The 13,892-nt window shown below is 47.4% G+C and overlaps 1 protein-coding gene and 1 long non-coding RNA gene across 4 annotated transcripts in view; one reads left to right on the top strand and one right to left on the bottom strand.

Moving 5' to 3' along the window:
* LOC146073673 (uncharacterized) overlaps positions 1-13,892 on the bottom strand; it is a 35,380-nt gene that overhangs the window by 9,660 nt on the left and 11,828 nt on the right. The window lies entirely within an intron of this gene.
* On the top strand, positions 309-12,196 carry LOC146072224 (tripartite motif-containing protein 14-like). 2 transcript variants are annotated; one of them, XM_083179556.1, is made up of 2 exons: positions 309-445; positions 10,479-12,196. In XM_083179556.1, exon 2 carries the CDS (start codon positions 10,481-10,483, stop codon positions 11,450-11,452), a length of 972 nt encoding a protein of 323 aa, XP_083035682.1. In that variant the 5' UTR covers positions 309-445; positions 10,479-10,480; the 3' UTR covers positions 11,453-12,196. The 2 variants fall into 2 exon arrangements, with proteins under 2 accessions (XP_083035682.1, XP_083035683.1); XM_083179557.1 differs by lacking the exon at positions 309-445 and adding an exon at positions 1,755-1,864.

Below are 13,892 nucleotides of genomic sequence, written 5' to 3'. Positions count from 1 at the left end.
GCATTGGACAAACCCTACGGCGGCGGCAGCACGCGATAGGCCCTTAATACAGTTCACCTCCAGGCCTATGCAGACAGTATTCAGGCCCTGTGCCCGTGGGTGGGACAGTACAAAACAAATGGTCTATCCCGCAAAAATCAGGACAGTTGAGAGGTATGTAGTCAGGTGGTGGCAGGGGTGTATTTACTGAGGGTGCAGGGGATGCAGCTGCTATGGGGCCAGAGCTGTCTCCAGGGCCCCCAGCTCCCCCAGTCATGCTGCACTCTGCACTGCCTCGGACTGATTACATAACAAAGTAAGTGAGACATCTGCCGGGCACTAGGACCCAGCAACTTATCCGAGGCAGGATGGAGGGAGGGAGCCCCTACAGACAGACAGTAACATACACTTTGTATAGGAAGTTAACCAGAAAGTGACTTCTGCTGGTGCTGGCAACGGAACGGAGGTGAGAGATGCAGAGACAGCCTGGAGAGGCACACAGACAGAGAGAGACAGTCAGAGACAGCTGGGGAGTGATTGAGGGAGAGAGATGGGGAAATGATGGGACAGAGAGACAGTCAGAGACAGCTGGAGAGTGATTCAGAGACACAGTCAGAGATAGCTGAGGGAGTGATTCAGAGAGACAGTCATGCTGTGTACACACGGGGGCGATAGGGGCTACAATTGCTGGGAATATGGTCGCAGGCAACCATATTGCCAGTGATGGAAGTGTGCCCCGGCGATAAATCGCCGGGTGTGCGCTCCCGTTTTCTGCCCCATTGTAATCGCTCTGCGGCTCCCCCAGCAGAGGTTCCTTTTCATCAGCGACCATATCTGGTCGCTGATGAAAAGGAGACACTGAGCAATATATTGCTCAGCAATATATTGCAAGCAATATATTGCTAGCAATATATCTCCCCCCGTGTGTATGCACCTTCAGACAACTGGGGAAGTGATTAAAAGAGACAAAGACAGTTGGGAAAGTGATTGAGAGAGATCGGAGAGTGATGGACCATAGACTGAAGTTAACTTCTTAATCTGGGTGTACACACGTATATGTATCTGTCCCATCTGTCTGGTGAGAACAAAAATCGAAATCTGTAAATGTGTGTGATAAATGACAACCGATCAGTTGCTCCCAAACACTGGAAAATGGATAAAAATGATTGTTAGGTTTAATTATAGTTTTGCACCTGGGCCCACAACCCATAAGTTAAGCCACTGGAGCCCCGATGATGTCACTGAACAACATCGTTTACCAATATCGTTCAGTCAGTACACTGCTGATATTGTTAATTATATCGGCTGCAGACCCTATCTGTAATGCTGGGTACACACGGTACAATTTGACATTCGATTTTAACTATATAAATAAACAAAGGCCGAGGTTGTTGTGGATTAGAAGCGCAATTAATTTAGATGTTCCGCTTACTAACGAATAAAGGGGGTACACCATCTCCTATGCAGAAAACATATACAACAAAAATGTTTAGTTGGGCGCAACCTTCTTAAATGATGTTCAAGGCAATGATAAAAAAATACATGAATTTATTTAAAACATTCAAGAAAACATAAAAAAAATGTATACATGTTTTTCTATAGGAGAACATAGTTTCCTAAATAACTCATCCAGTCCTCTGTGTTTCATCTGTTCTTCCAGTTTCCACCCCTCCCCTTCTCTCCCCCTTTCTTTCCCTCCCTATCCCCCCTCCTTTTCCCTTCCTATTCCCCTCCCCCACCCCCCTTCTCCTTCCCATGATGCACAATTTTCCTTCCCTCAACGTTGGTTGTTCACAATACAAAGTTTTGTTTAAAAAGCTCCTCTGACTTTCTACCACATCTACCTATCCTTCTTGGAAGGCACCGGGGTCGTTTCATCCATTGGGTGAGTGTCGGACCGCAAATCAAAATTATATATACACACATATATATATATATAATTTTGGTTTGTGGTGCGCTCCATAGTGCATTAAAAGTGTTTTTGGTACTTGTTTCCTAGAACGGCGCCCAGATTAAATTTTCATTGCTCTTTGTGCCCCACTATATCGCATCACATTGCATCGCACCTCCCGCAAAATCGCATATGATCGCATGCGACTTTATAGGGTGTGCGATGCCATTACATTAGGTATACAATAATATGATTGTATGTCCTAAAAAAGTTTTACGCACCCCCCCACTATCCACGCCACCCCGAAGTGTGGCTAGCGCAGCGAGCCCCGCGAAGGGTGTAGATTTGACTTTATACAGTATGGGGAGGGCAGCGAGCCACCGAGTCCGAAGCATATTACTTTACATTACTTTACATGTATTCCGCGTCCCCTCGCGGGGCTCGCCACACTATAGTAGACGTGGATAGTGGGGGTATGAAAAAGTCAGAGGACCACAAGATTTGTATAAACAAGCCAACAGGCAAAGCTGCTCACAGTACTTTGTCAGGATCTGCCCGTTCTCCCTCTGACTCTCCACCAAGCTGGATCGCCGTGCAGGGGGCCCGAGACACACAGACTGCTAGAAGGTGAGCAAGCTACAGGACACACCGGTGGAGGATGTAGGCCACGCGCTGACGCGTTTCATCACTGGGCTCTGGCGAAGTCCCAGTGATGAAACGCGTCATTGCGTGGCCTACGTCCTCCACCGGTGTGTTTATACAAATCTTGTGGTATCCAGCCCACAGCGGTAATACACTCGGTACGAGCGCAGCGAGCCACCGAGCCCGAAGCGTGGCGAGCGCAGCCGACGTGGATAGTGGGGGTATGAAAAAGTCGGAGGACCCGTTCTGCCGCCGCTCACCACGCTTCGGGGTGGCGTGGATAGTGGGGGTGTGTCAAACCTATTTTTAGGACATTCAATCAAATCATTGTATAGCTAATGTAACGGCATCGCACACCCTATAAAATCGCATGCGATTTTGTGGGAGGTACGATGCAATGCGATGCGATATATTGGGGCACAAAGAGCAATGAAAAAATTACATTAAACAATTGCATCGCATGGCACTAAAATGGCCCATGCGATGCGATTTCCCTACGGTGCCATACGTAGAAAATATGGGTGCCATTCTAGGAAACAAGTACCCAAATCTTAAATATATTGAGAGTTAAATTCAGCTGGGAACCCCAGTCATTTATGTGGCGCTTGGGTTTACTTGTTTCTATATATATACAGGGCCGGCGCCACCACTAGGCAAATCTAGGCATTTGCCTAGGGCACCGGCCACTGGAGGGCGGTATTTCGCCTCTCTTGCCGCCCGGGTACCTGTCCTGCGGCGCTGTGCATGCAGTCAATAAGAATTTAATAACGAGCGCTATCCGCCGGGCTATGCGGAAGCGCTTCTGTTTTGGAAACACTGGCCGCATGCTGATTGGCTGAGATTCAGCCAATCAGCGTGCGCCGTGCGGCCAGTGTTTCCAAAACAGATGCGCTTCCGCATAGCCCGGCGAATAGCGCTCGTTATTTCTTATTGACTGCAGGGACCCCCCGCTGCCAGCTTTACAGCGCCGCAGGACAGGTACCCTGGCGGCAAACACCGGGGCGCCCCCACCCCGACTTGCCTGGGGCGCTCCGGTGCTTGCACCGGCCCTGTGTATATATATATATATATATATATATAATATATACACACACACACACACACACTAGGTGATTCATCGCGCCCTACGGGCGCTCTTCACACCGGCGTAAGGTGCTGCACCCCCTTAATTTGTGAACTTTTGTATTGTGTGAAATATGGTTAGATTTGTATGAAAGATGCCTGTATTGTGTAACTTCAGTTATAGGTGAAATGTGTTAAATAGAGAGCATATGATTTGGAAGGGGGTGTGTATTGTTTTGTTTAATTAAAAAGCGGTTACATAGTAAGATGTACAGTGACATTTGTGGGTGTGTGTGTGTGCGTGCGTGTTGTTTAGGTGTGTGTGTGTGTGTGTGTGTGCAATAGTATAGTAGGGTGTTTTTGAGTCAGCGACTCCCCACTGGCAGAGGTCACGACACAGGAAAACAGGAGGCTGGGTAGTGATAGGGGTGTGTGGGCATAAGGGGGACTAAAGAGGAGGGTGGGGGACACTGTGCAGCTTCTGCCAGTGGGTGAGGGTCCAGCGTGGCAGCACAGGAGTACAGGACGGTGGCCCTGAGTCAGTGTCTCCTCCTACTGGGTGGGAGTTAGGGTGCATGAGAGCAGGAGGCTGGGCTATGAGGCATGATAGGGGTATGTGGGCAACACCGCGTCAGCGACTCCCCATGAGAGCAGGAAGCTGGGTAGTGATAGGTTTTTGGCTGTTGCAGAGTAGGTATGGCCATTGGTGCAGACGCCATTGATGGTTGGCATTGATGGCGATTTTGCACCCTGCCATCGATAGTAGTAAAATATTACTTGGATAACCATTGATAGTTGTAGCTATCGATGGTCATCCATAGCACCTTAAAAAAATGTGAAACTTGATCGGTTCTCCTTTGCCATCGATGTAGGGAAACCTGGTCCTCCCACATCGATGGCAAAAGGATTCAACATCGGCCATAAACCATCGATGATTTGAAATCATTGATGGTTGATGGGCATCCCTAGAACTGGAGGAGGGGGGGGGGGACAGTATGCAGCTCCCGGCAGTGGGTGAGCGTCTCCTCCCACTGGGAGGGAGTACGGGCTGTATGAGAGCAGGAGGCTGTATAATAGTGGTATGTGGGCAAGACATTGATAAAAGTTGTGGCGCTGGTGCAGAGGACCGTGGGGACACTTCTGGCAGTGGGGGAACCTGCAGCGGATTTCCCACCTAGGGGCGGCACCTGCTTGTGACTCTCCTCCAGTCTCCAGACCTATAAGCGTTCCCTGAGTACTCACCTCTTCAGGCAAGCTTATCAGATTCCAGAACCCACAGAACCTTCATATACCTTTCCTCTCCAATCACATCCAGCACTGTACAGTCCACACATCCTCTCTCTCACTTTCTTTTTCACACTTTTTATCCTCCTGACCCCAGGCCAACATTGCAGGGTCATCGTATCATACAGCACACCAAGAGACTCTGCAAACTGGTAGACTTTATACAAGAGATAACAGCTACCTATCCTGCGTATCAATGCCTATTTACCTATAGATTGTAAGCTAGCGAGCAGGGCCCTCATACCTTTGTGTCTGTAAATTCACAGTTTGTTAAATCACAGTTTCCATTGGTAAATCGGAACAGAATTTGCTGCGCTATATAAGAAACTGTTAATAAATAAATACTATTTCTCTTATGTCCATCCTGGTGACACAGCTCAACCATGGAATGGAGGAGGGTCCGCAGGAGCCAGGCACCTATGCTAAAGCTTTGAGACAGACAGGCTCCTCCCTTCTGCATCCCAGCATTCCTCAGTTCATTTTAGGTGCCCACCGGACTGGGTGCTATGCCGAAGGGCTGCTGAAGCAGCCCTGTTTTAGGGCAGCTAGGGGTTTGTTTTTGTATTAATATTTCACCTAGTTAGTGCAGGAATGAAGTGTGAGGCTTCCAGGGGAAGTTTCCTCACACTGACAGCGCAGCAGAGGCTGACAGAAGCGCGTCCTGTCATCTCCCTGTGTGCTGAGAGACACTGTCTGGTCACCCTTTATCCACACGTCTTCTTAATGTAGACTCTGTTGAAGAAATGTTTTGGGGTGCTGCCTTCAAAGACCCTGTGGATAAAAAGTTGGAGGGTTGTTTGAAAGCAGTTTTTGAAGGAGTTGGTTTTACTTTGAGGACCATTATTGCATCAGCCTGAGTCTCTAATTCCATGATGGTTTGGGCGAATACCTTGTGTTCACTGCTTCACCCTGATTCAGAAGCGTTTGCCTTGGCAGAAAAGTTAAAGGCTGCCGCTGAATACACTTGTGAGGCTGGAGAAGAGGAAGTTAAGATGGGGTCAAAAGTGTTGGCCATTTCAGTGACGGCCAGGAGGACCTTATTGGCTTAAGGCTTGGGAGGCTGATGGCGAGTCCAAGAAGTCTCTTGAAGCACTGGCTTTTAAAGGGGAATTGCTTTTTGGCTCAGAATTAGAATCCCTTATCAAACAGGCCACAGGGGGGAAGAGCAGCTTTCTTCCCACAATGGCTGCAAAAATGGGGGCTTCTAGGTTTGCAGCTTGTTGCTCGTCCTTTCATCCCTCCTTTAGGGGGGGTGTTTCCACTAGAGGGTAGTCTGGTAGAGAGAAGATTTCCTTCTGGAAAAGGAAAGGCTCCCAAGTCCCATTTTGGGGCCATCGCAATAAATCAGGTTGCCAAGGGGCGGGGGGGGGGGGGCGGGGGCGGGGGGGAGAAGCCCTCTTCATGAGTCCTGGGAAGTTTGGGCTCTCTCCAGCCAGGATCCTTGGGTTCACAATGTAGTTTCTCAAGGATACAGAATCAGTCTCAAAGGAGTTCCTCCAAAGAGAATTTTTCCCACACCCTTACCAAGGGAGGCGCGCTTGAGAAAAGGCCTGTAGGGGGTGGCGAACTCTCACCTAGATAAGGGTGTGGTAATTCCGGTACCTCAGGAGGAAAGAAAGAAAAGGGATTTTACTCCATTCTTTTCTTGGTTCCCAAACCAGACAGCTCTTTCAGGCCTATCCTGAACTTGTAATCGCTGAACCTTCACCTGTGAGTGGACCACTTCAGGATGGAATCTCTGAGGACGGTTCTCTTGAGCTTGGAACCAGGAGAAGTCCTAGCATCCGTGGACATTCAAGACACCTATTTGCACGTGCCTATTTGCAAAGAACATCAGTCTTTGCTGCTTTTCATGATAGGCGACCTTCAGCTGCAATTTTGGGCTGGCTACAGCACCGAGGGTGTTCACGAAAATAATGGCGGTAATGGCGGCGGGTCTCAGACTCAAGGGAGACATGATTATCCCATATTTGGATGATCTCTTGTTCAAGGCGGAGTCAGCAGAGAAGTTGCAAGAACATCTATCGGCTGCTATTCATTTCTTGCAGAGCCATGGGTGGATATTAAATCTACCAAAGTCCCAGCTGTGTACCACTCAGAGGCTACAGTTTTTGGGAATTATTCTGGATACACACCTTCATTGTGTTTTCCTCCAGGAAATGAAGGCCAGAGACATTCGTCTTTTAGTGTTGGCCATTCTTCAGTCGCCCGGTCTTTCAGTATGGCAGTGTTTAAAACTACTGGTCAAAATGGTAGTGACTTTCGAGAGCCTCTAGTACACAAGGTTCCACTCAAGACCTTTCCAATGGAACATACTTTCCAGTTGGTCGGGAAATCTGAAGTCCATGAAAAAAGAAACAGTTTTTCTGGCTCATGAGACTTGGGACTCGTTACTGTGATGGACGGATCTGTAGTGTTCACTCTAGGGCCCTTATTCAGATCTGATCGCAGTACAAATTTGTTCTCAAAATGGGAAAAACCATGTGCACTGCAGGTGGGGCAGATGTAACATGTGCAGAGAGAGGTAAAATTGGGTGGGGTGTGTTGAAAGTGAAATCTAAATTACAGTGTAAAAAAAATGAAACCAGTATTAACCCTGCACAGAAACAAAATAACTCACACAAATCTAACTCTCTCTGCACATTTTACATCTGCCCCACCTGCAGTGCACATGGTTTAGTCCATTTTGAGAACAAATTTGTACTGCGAGCAGATCTGAATATAGGCTTAGGAGTGACACCGGGCAGGGCGCTGGGGGGCGGACCGGGCACACCGACGTCACAGCTGGGGGCGTGCCCGGGCCGCCAACGTCATGAAGGGGGCGTGCCCGGGCCGCCGCCGTAATGAAAGAGGCGTGCTTGGGCCGCCGATGTCATCAAAGGGGGCGGGCCCGGCCGCCACAGTCATCAAAGGGGGCGGGCCCGGCCCCTCCGAATCCACTGTGCTGCCTGGGAAGCGCCAGGCATCGCCGTCAACGGCGACGCTGGGCTTCCCCGTGAGGCTGTTTTAGCGGTCGCTGCGAGACGGGCAGGGCGCATTTTGCCCTTTAAAAATCGGGCAGGGCGCAGCGCCCCGCTAAAACAGCCTAGCGGGAACACTAGATCTGGAATCCCTCCAGTTGGGACACTCCCTTCGGTCATGGGACTGGTTGGTTGTCACAACCAATGCCAGCCTCAGGGGCTGGGGAGCAGTAACCCTGAATCTGAGGTTGCAGGGTCTATGGTCCAGTGTAGATCATCCTTGCCGATCAATATACATGAGCTGCGTGTGGTCTGGAAGACGCTTCTGCAGATGGAGGAGTTTCTGAAGGGATCTCCCATATGAATTCAGTCAGACAATGCCACAGCTGTATCTGAACCACCAGGGGGGCACTTGCAGCAGGATGGTGATGCAGGAAGTCTCTCAGATTTTCTGGTTGGCAGAAGCAAATATTCCGACTCTATCGGCTGTATTTATTCCCGGGATTCGGAATGTGGAAGCAGATTTTCTCAGCAGAGCAGAGCTGCTGGAAGGAGAATGGGCGTTACATCCGGAGGTGTTTCAGGAAATTGTTTCTCTTTGGGGGCTCCCAGAGGTGGACTTGATAGCGTCCAGACACAATCGTCAGGTGTCCAAATTCTGTTCGAGAACCAGGGATCCGATGGTGTGGGAAGTGGATGCCATGACAGTTCCGTTGTGCTTCAACATGTCTTCCCACTATTTCCCATGTTGGCTCAAGTCTTCAAGAGAGTGAGGACACAAGGGGCAAAGGTCATTCTAACAGCTCCGGATTGGCCATGGAGGTCTTGGTATTCCGACATTCTGAGCTTGTCGACAGCGTCATGGCTTCTTCCACTTCCACCGGACCTTCTCAAGCAAGGTCCTTTTCTTCATCAGGACCTAGCTCGTCTCAATTTGGCGGCCTGGCTTTTGAAACCTCCCTCTTAAAGAAGAAAGGTTTCTCGGAAGCAGTTATCCATACCATGATTAGTGCATGGAAACCGGTTTCAGCAGCAAATTATTATAGAGTCTGGATGACGTACATTAGGTGGTGTGAGAGACAAAAAATTCACACCTCCAGATTTAAGGTTTCTAGATTTCTGGAATTTCTCCAGGATGGATTTTCCACTGGGTTAAACCTACAATCCTTGAAGGTGCAGTTGTCGGCTTTGTCCATTTTCTTTCAAAAGAAAGTGGCTTTGTTGCCGGAGGTGCAGACATTCCTCCAAGGGGTTAACCATCTTAAACCTCTGTATAGACAACCAGTGACACCTTGGGATCTGTCACTGGTGTTGGCAGTACTGCAGAAACCACCGTTTGAACCATTAAGGTCGGCTTACCTTTAGTTTCTGACCTGGAAACTGAGGTTTCTATTGGCTATTGCTTCGGCTAGACATGTGTCTGAATTAGGGGCCTTGTCTTGCAGGTCCCCTTTTCTGGTGTTTCATGAAGATAGGGCTGTTTTTAGAACAGTTCCAATTTTTTTTGCCTAAAGTGGTGTCCACTTTTCATTTAAACCAGGATATTGTGATTCCAGTGTTTTGTCCTCCAGAGGAGGTTGGAAATAGAGACAAACTACAGAAATTGGATGTTGTTCGCTCGGTGCACGTTTATGTGGACAGAGTCAAGGAGTTTTGGAAAACTGAATTGTTACTGGTACTGCATGACATACATAAGAGAGGGTGGCCAGCTTCTAAGCAGACCATTGCTAGGTGGTTAAGGTCAGTTATTGCTTTTGCCTACACAAAGGTTGGCAGACTAGTGCCCTCCAGAATTAATGCTCATATTACCAGGGCGGTTGCTTCCTCTTGGGCTGTGCGTCATGGGACTACTGCAGAGCAGGTATGCAGGGCTGCCACCTGGTCCTCTATTCACACTTTCACCAAATTCTACAGGTTCCATGAGTTTGGGTTGGAGGACGCTTCATTTGGGTGAGCAGAGATGAGAACTGCAAGCCTGAGCATACCCTCCCAAAGGACCGGCTCTTGAACGTCCCATGGTTAGCTGTGTCACCAGGATGGATGAAACAGAAAAGGGGATTTTTGTAAAAACTTACCGTTCAAATCCCTTTCTCTGAATCAATCCTGGTGACACAGCGATCCCTCCCCCTTACGCTCAGTAAGTTATACCATTTCATGAGTTGTCATGTTATATGGTTGTTATTATTTGATTGTGCATATTAATATGTTCAGGCGTTGTACTGAGTTAATGTATCCTAGTGTGCTCTGGAAGTTGAACTGAGGAATGCTGGGATGCAGAAGGGAGGAGCCTGCCTCTCTCAAAGCTTTAGCATAGGTGCATGGCTCCTGCGGTCCCTCCTACATCCCATGGTTCAGCTGTGTCACCAGGATGGATTCAGAGAAAGGAATTTGAACGGTAAGTTCTTACAAAAATACCATTTGAATTCAAGTAATAATTTTTTTAATACTATAAATACACATGATCAGACAATTAGAGGTGGGGGGGGGGGGTTGTTATTTCTTGAACAATGGTTCTGATATTGGATTTAGAGCAGCAATTGTTTTTAAAGCCAAAACATGGCATGTATTTTATCTAAAAATAAAGCCTTTTAAGCCATCAACAAAACTGTTTAGTAAATAACCTTCCCTCTATAGACTCAATTTGTTTTTGTTTTTACCAGTGATGGCATCTTCTGCTGATCTGATAACGGATCGGGACTGTTCCATCTGCCTGAGCATTTATACAGATCCTGTAACCCTGAGATGTGGCCACAACTTCTGCCGGGTCTGTATTGAAACACAGGAGGAGGCTGGAGTTTATACCTGCCCTGAGTGCGGAGAAGCGTGTCAAGTGCGTCCTGCGCTGCAGAGGAACATACCGCTGTGTAACATAGTGGAGAGTTTCCTGTCTGCTCGGCCAGATCAGGAGGAGACTGGGATCTGCTGCACTTACTGTGTGGACTCTCCTGTACCTGCTGCTAAGTCCTGTCCGTATTGTGAGGCAGAGTCTGATATAATAAAAGATACAAATACAGAAATCTATAAGCAAGAATCTACAGACACAGGGGACTTGTGTGACACTGAGGACACAGAGAGACATGATAATACATGGATCTATGTGCAGGAAGCTACAGACCTATTACTGGATGTAGCTACAGCTGCCAATAATATCCATATATCCAGTGACCTGAAAACGGCATCCTGGTCAGATATAAACCTGAATCGTCCCATAACACCAGAGAGATTCCTGATTTCCCAAGTAATAAGCATCATGACATTCTCCTCAGGGCGTCATTACTGGGAGGTGGAGATCAGTAGTGAATCAATGTGCTGGAGAGTAGGGATGTGTTATCCCAGTATCGACAGGAGAAAACTCATGGGGGCAGATAACAAGTCTTGGTCTTTGTGTATGAAGACAGGTTCTGAGAATGGGAATAAACAGTACTCACTGATACATGACAGTAGAGAGATCCGGTTACCTGACAATATCCCCTGTGACAGAGTGAGGATATACCTGGATTATGAGGCAGGACAGATGTCCTTTTATTCTCTGTGTGACCCCATCAGACACTTACACACATTCACCACCATCTTCGCTGAGCCCCTCCATGCCGCAGTAGGTGTAGGAATTGGTTGTATCAAGATATCTGGGTGAGTAACGAGAAATGCTAATATTTGCCCCCAGAGGGTGGTGACATCAGAGGAAAGCTAATTTCATTGATGGAACATATAGCCATGAGAAGGTCGTGATTGGAGCTTCAGCTGAGCTCCTACGGAGATCTACTGTACGTTCTAGAAACGAGGACGCCTTGCTAAGCCCCCTATTTATGGATCATTTTCATCTTTTGGGTAACGTTTACCTCCAGCTGGGGAATATACCGGACACATATAGATCTATAAATATTTAGGCACTTTAAACGGATTGATAGGTCAATTAGACCACGACACTAATTAAGGATTACCACCGGTTGCTTCAAAAGTGATTCCTATGGGCCGTGTCTTTGTCATCTAATCATCGAAGGAGCTAAGGATCAACTCATATGAAAAGATCTATCGATGAGATACTAGAATACTCGCTATAGTTTTATCCTCTGCGATTCTGTTTCTTACTGTAGGTGACACAAATAATCACCTTTATTTGTTCTTTCGATAAAGGTTCTTCATTTTACCAAGCCGCAATGTTATATTCTTTTGTAATAATCTTTGTTATTGAAATGTATAAGTTACACATCGCATACAACAAAGAAACGTTGTATATATGCACGTCATCATATAGTAGTAAGCGTTACACATTCAAGTCAAAGGTCTAATAATACAATATACAGTATCCATGCCTTAGAGATGTTGAAATGAGTAACATTGACAATCAATTATAACAATAAATTGTGTATATTCTGTATATTCTGATGTGTATTGAACTTTTTTACTACAGTTTCTACTTCTGCTAATTTCATTATGCATATTGTATATTATAAAATAAAAGTAATTGTGCCAAATATATCTTGGTCATACAAATAAACATTAAAGTTGGTAACTCTAAACCAAAAAGTTTTTCTGAGTTTTTCTTTTATTTCATAGGGGTATTGTAAATGTCAAACATGATATAAAGTGTATATTGGAATTGGGGGGTTAGGGTGGTGAGGATACGGACAAAGGGCCTTATTCTGATTGAGTCGGACGGTTGCGTATTTCGGACGGGCAGTGAGTGTTCTTAGCCCCGCCTATCGTACGGATCGCTCACGCCGTCCGAATGCAGTTGGATGCTAAGCGAGTGGACCGTGAGTGGATGTTTCATGTGAAAACCCACTCACTGGCCTGTTGGAACCTCTACCATCCTCCGATGGTCGCCGACCATCGGATAATGGACCGAGCGGTCAGGCAGCCATGAGTGCTCCAGCTCCAGTTGTCCGTGCGAAGGCAGGGTTATGGGCGCAGAAGCACCTCTGCACATGCGCACATGCAAAACATCGGCCGGCCCTTATTCTGATTGAATCAGGCTGCTGGAGAGTAGGGATGTGTTACCCCAGTATTGAGAGAAGAGAATGACAGTCACTCATTGGGGTAAATAACAAGTCCTGGTGTTTCTGTATGAGGAGGTATACTAGCAAGTGTATACTAGCAACCAGTACTCAGCGATGCATGTGTCACGAACCTGGGTGTTTGTTCTTCCATTCTCCAGTTTCTACAAGGTATTTCAGTGTATTCTGCCTGGATTTATTCAGTCTGCACATAGGCTGCAATCACTGTGTGTGGAACTACGGTCAGCTCTCCTTAATTACACACCTGTGAGACTTCTCTAGCCCAGGTTCTGACAGCTGTAACCCCTTAGCTCCCTGCTAGCAGTAGTTCTGCATTTCTCCATCTGAACTCTCATGGAATTCCTCTCTAAGTAATTATTACAGCCTTGGTGCAGCCCTTGATAAACCTCTGCAAGTCAGCACTTAGTATCCGGATCTGAAACCCAGCATTCCTAGTGTATGTTAGGAGTTAGGCTTCCGTGTTTTTCGGCCTACTAGGCCTCTCTCCAATTCAAGCCTGACATAACAGGGTCTGAACATCTGACCATGAATCATCCAATCATGGGTGACATTCTATGGGATGTGCTAAATGCGCATTTTTTTTATCGCACCACTTCGCCCTTTTTAAAATCGCAAGATTGGCCCGTTTTTCGCATATTTAATGAGATGCGAAAAACGGGCCAAATAGTGCGAATAGGTGCGAGGCGGTGCGATGTCTTTAGTCCTGAAAATGTGCCATTTTCATGTCTGAAAATCGCATGTTTGCAGTAGAGCGCAAATAAAAAAAAAAAAACGAGCGCGGGGTCCCCCGCCCGAGCATAACCAGCCCCGGGCTCATTGAGCCGGTGCTGGTGACATAAAATCAGGGTCCCCGACAAATAGGGGTCCCCTTGATTTAATGAAACCAGCACCAGGCTCAAGGTCCGGCGCTGGTTCCCAAAATACGGGGGACAAAATGACTAGGGGTCCCCCGTATTTTAAGAACCAGCACCAGACCCAACCAGCCAGCAGGGTAATGCCACAGCCGGGGGACACTTATTATATAAGGTCCCGCGGCCAAAGCATTATCCCCCTGGC

Source organism: Crinia signifera, chromosome 4 (genome assembly GCF_055691185.1).
Source record: "Crinia signifera chromosome 4, ASM5569118v1, whole genome shotgun sequence".
Taxonomy (NCBI): Eukaryota; Metazoa; Chordata; class Amphibia; order Anura; family Myobatrachidae; genus Crinia; species Crinia signifera.
Note: the sequence above shows the minus strand (reverse complement) of the source record. Positions and strands in the feature narration are given on the sequence as shown.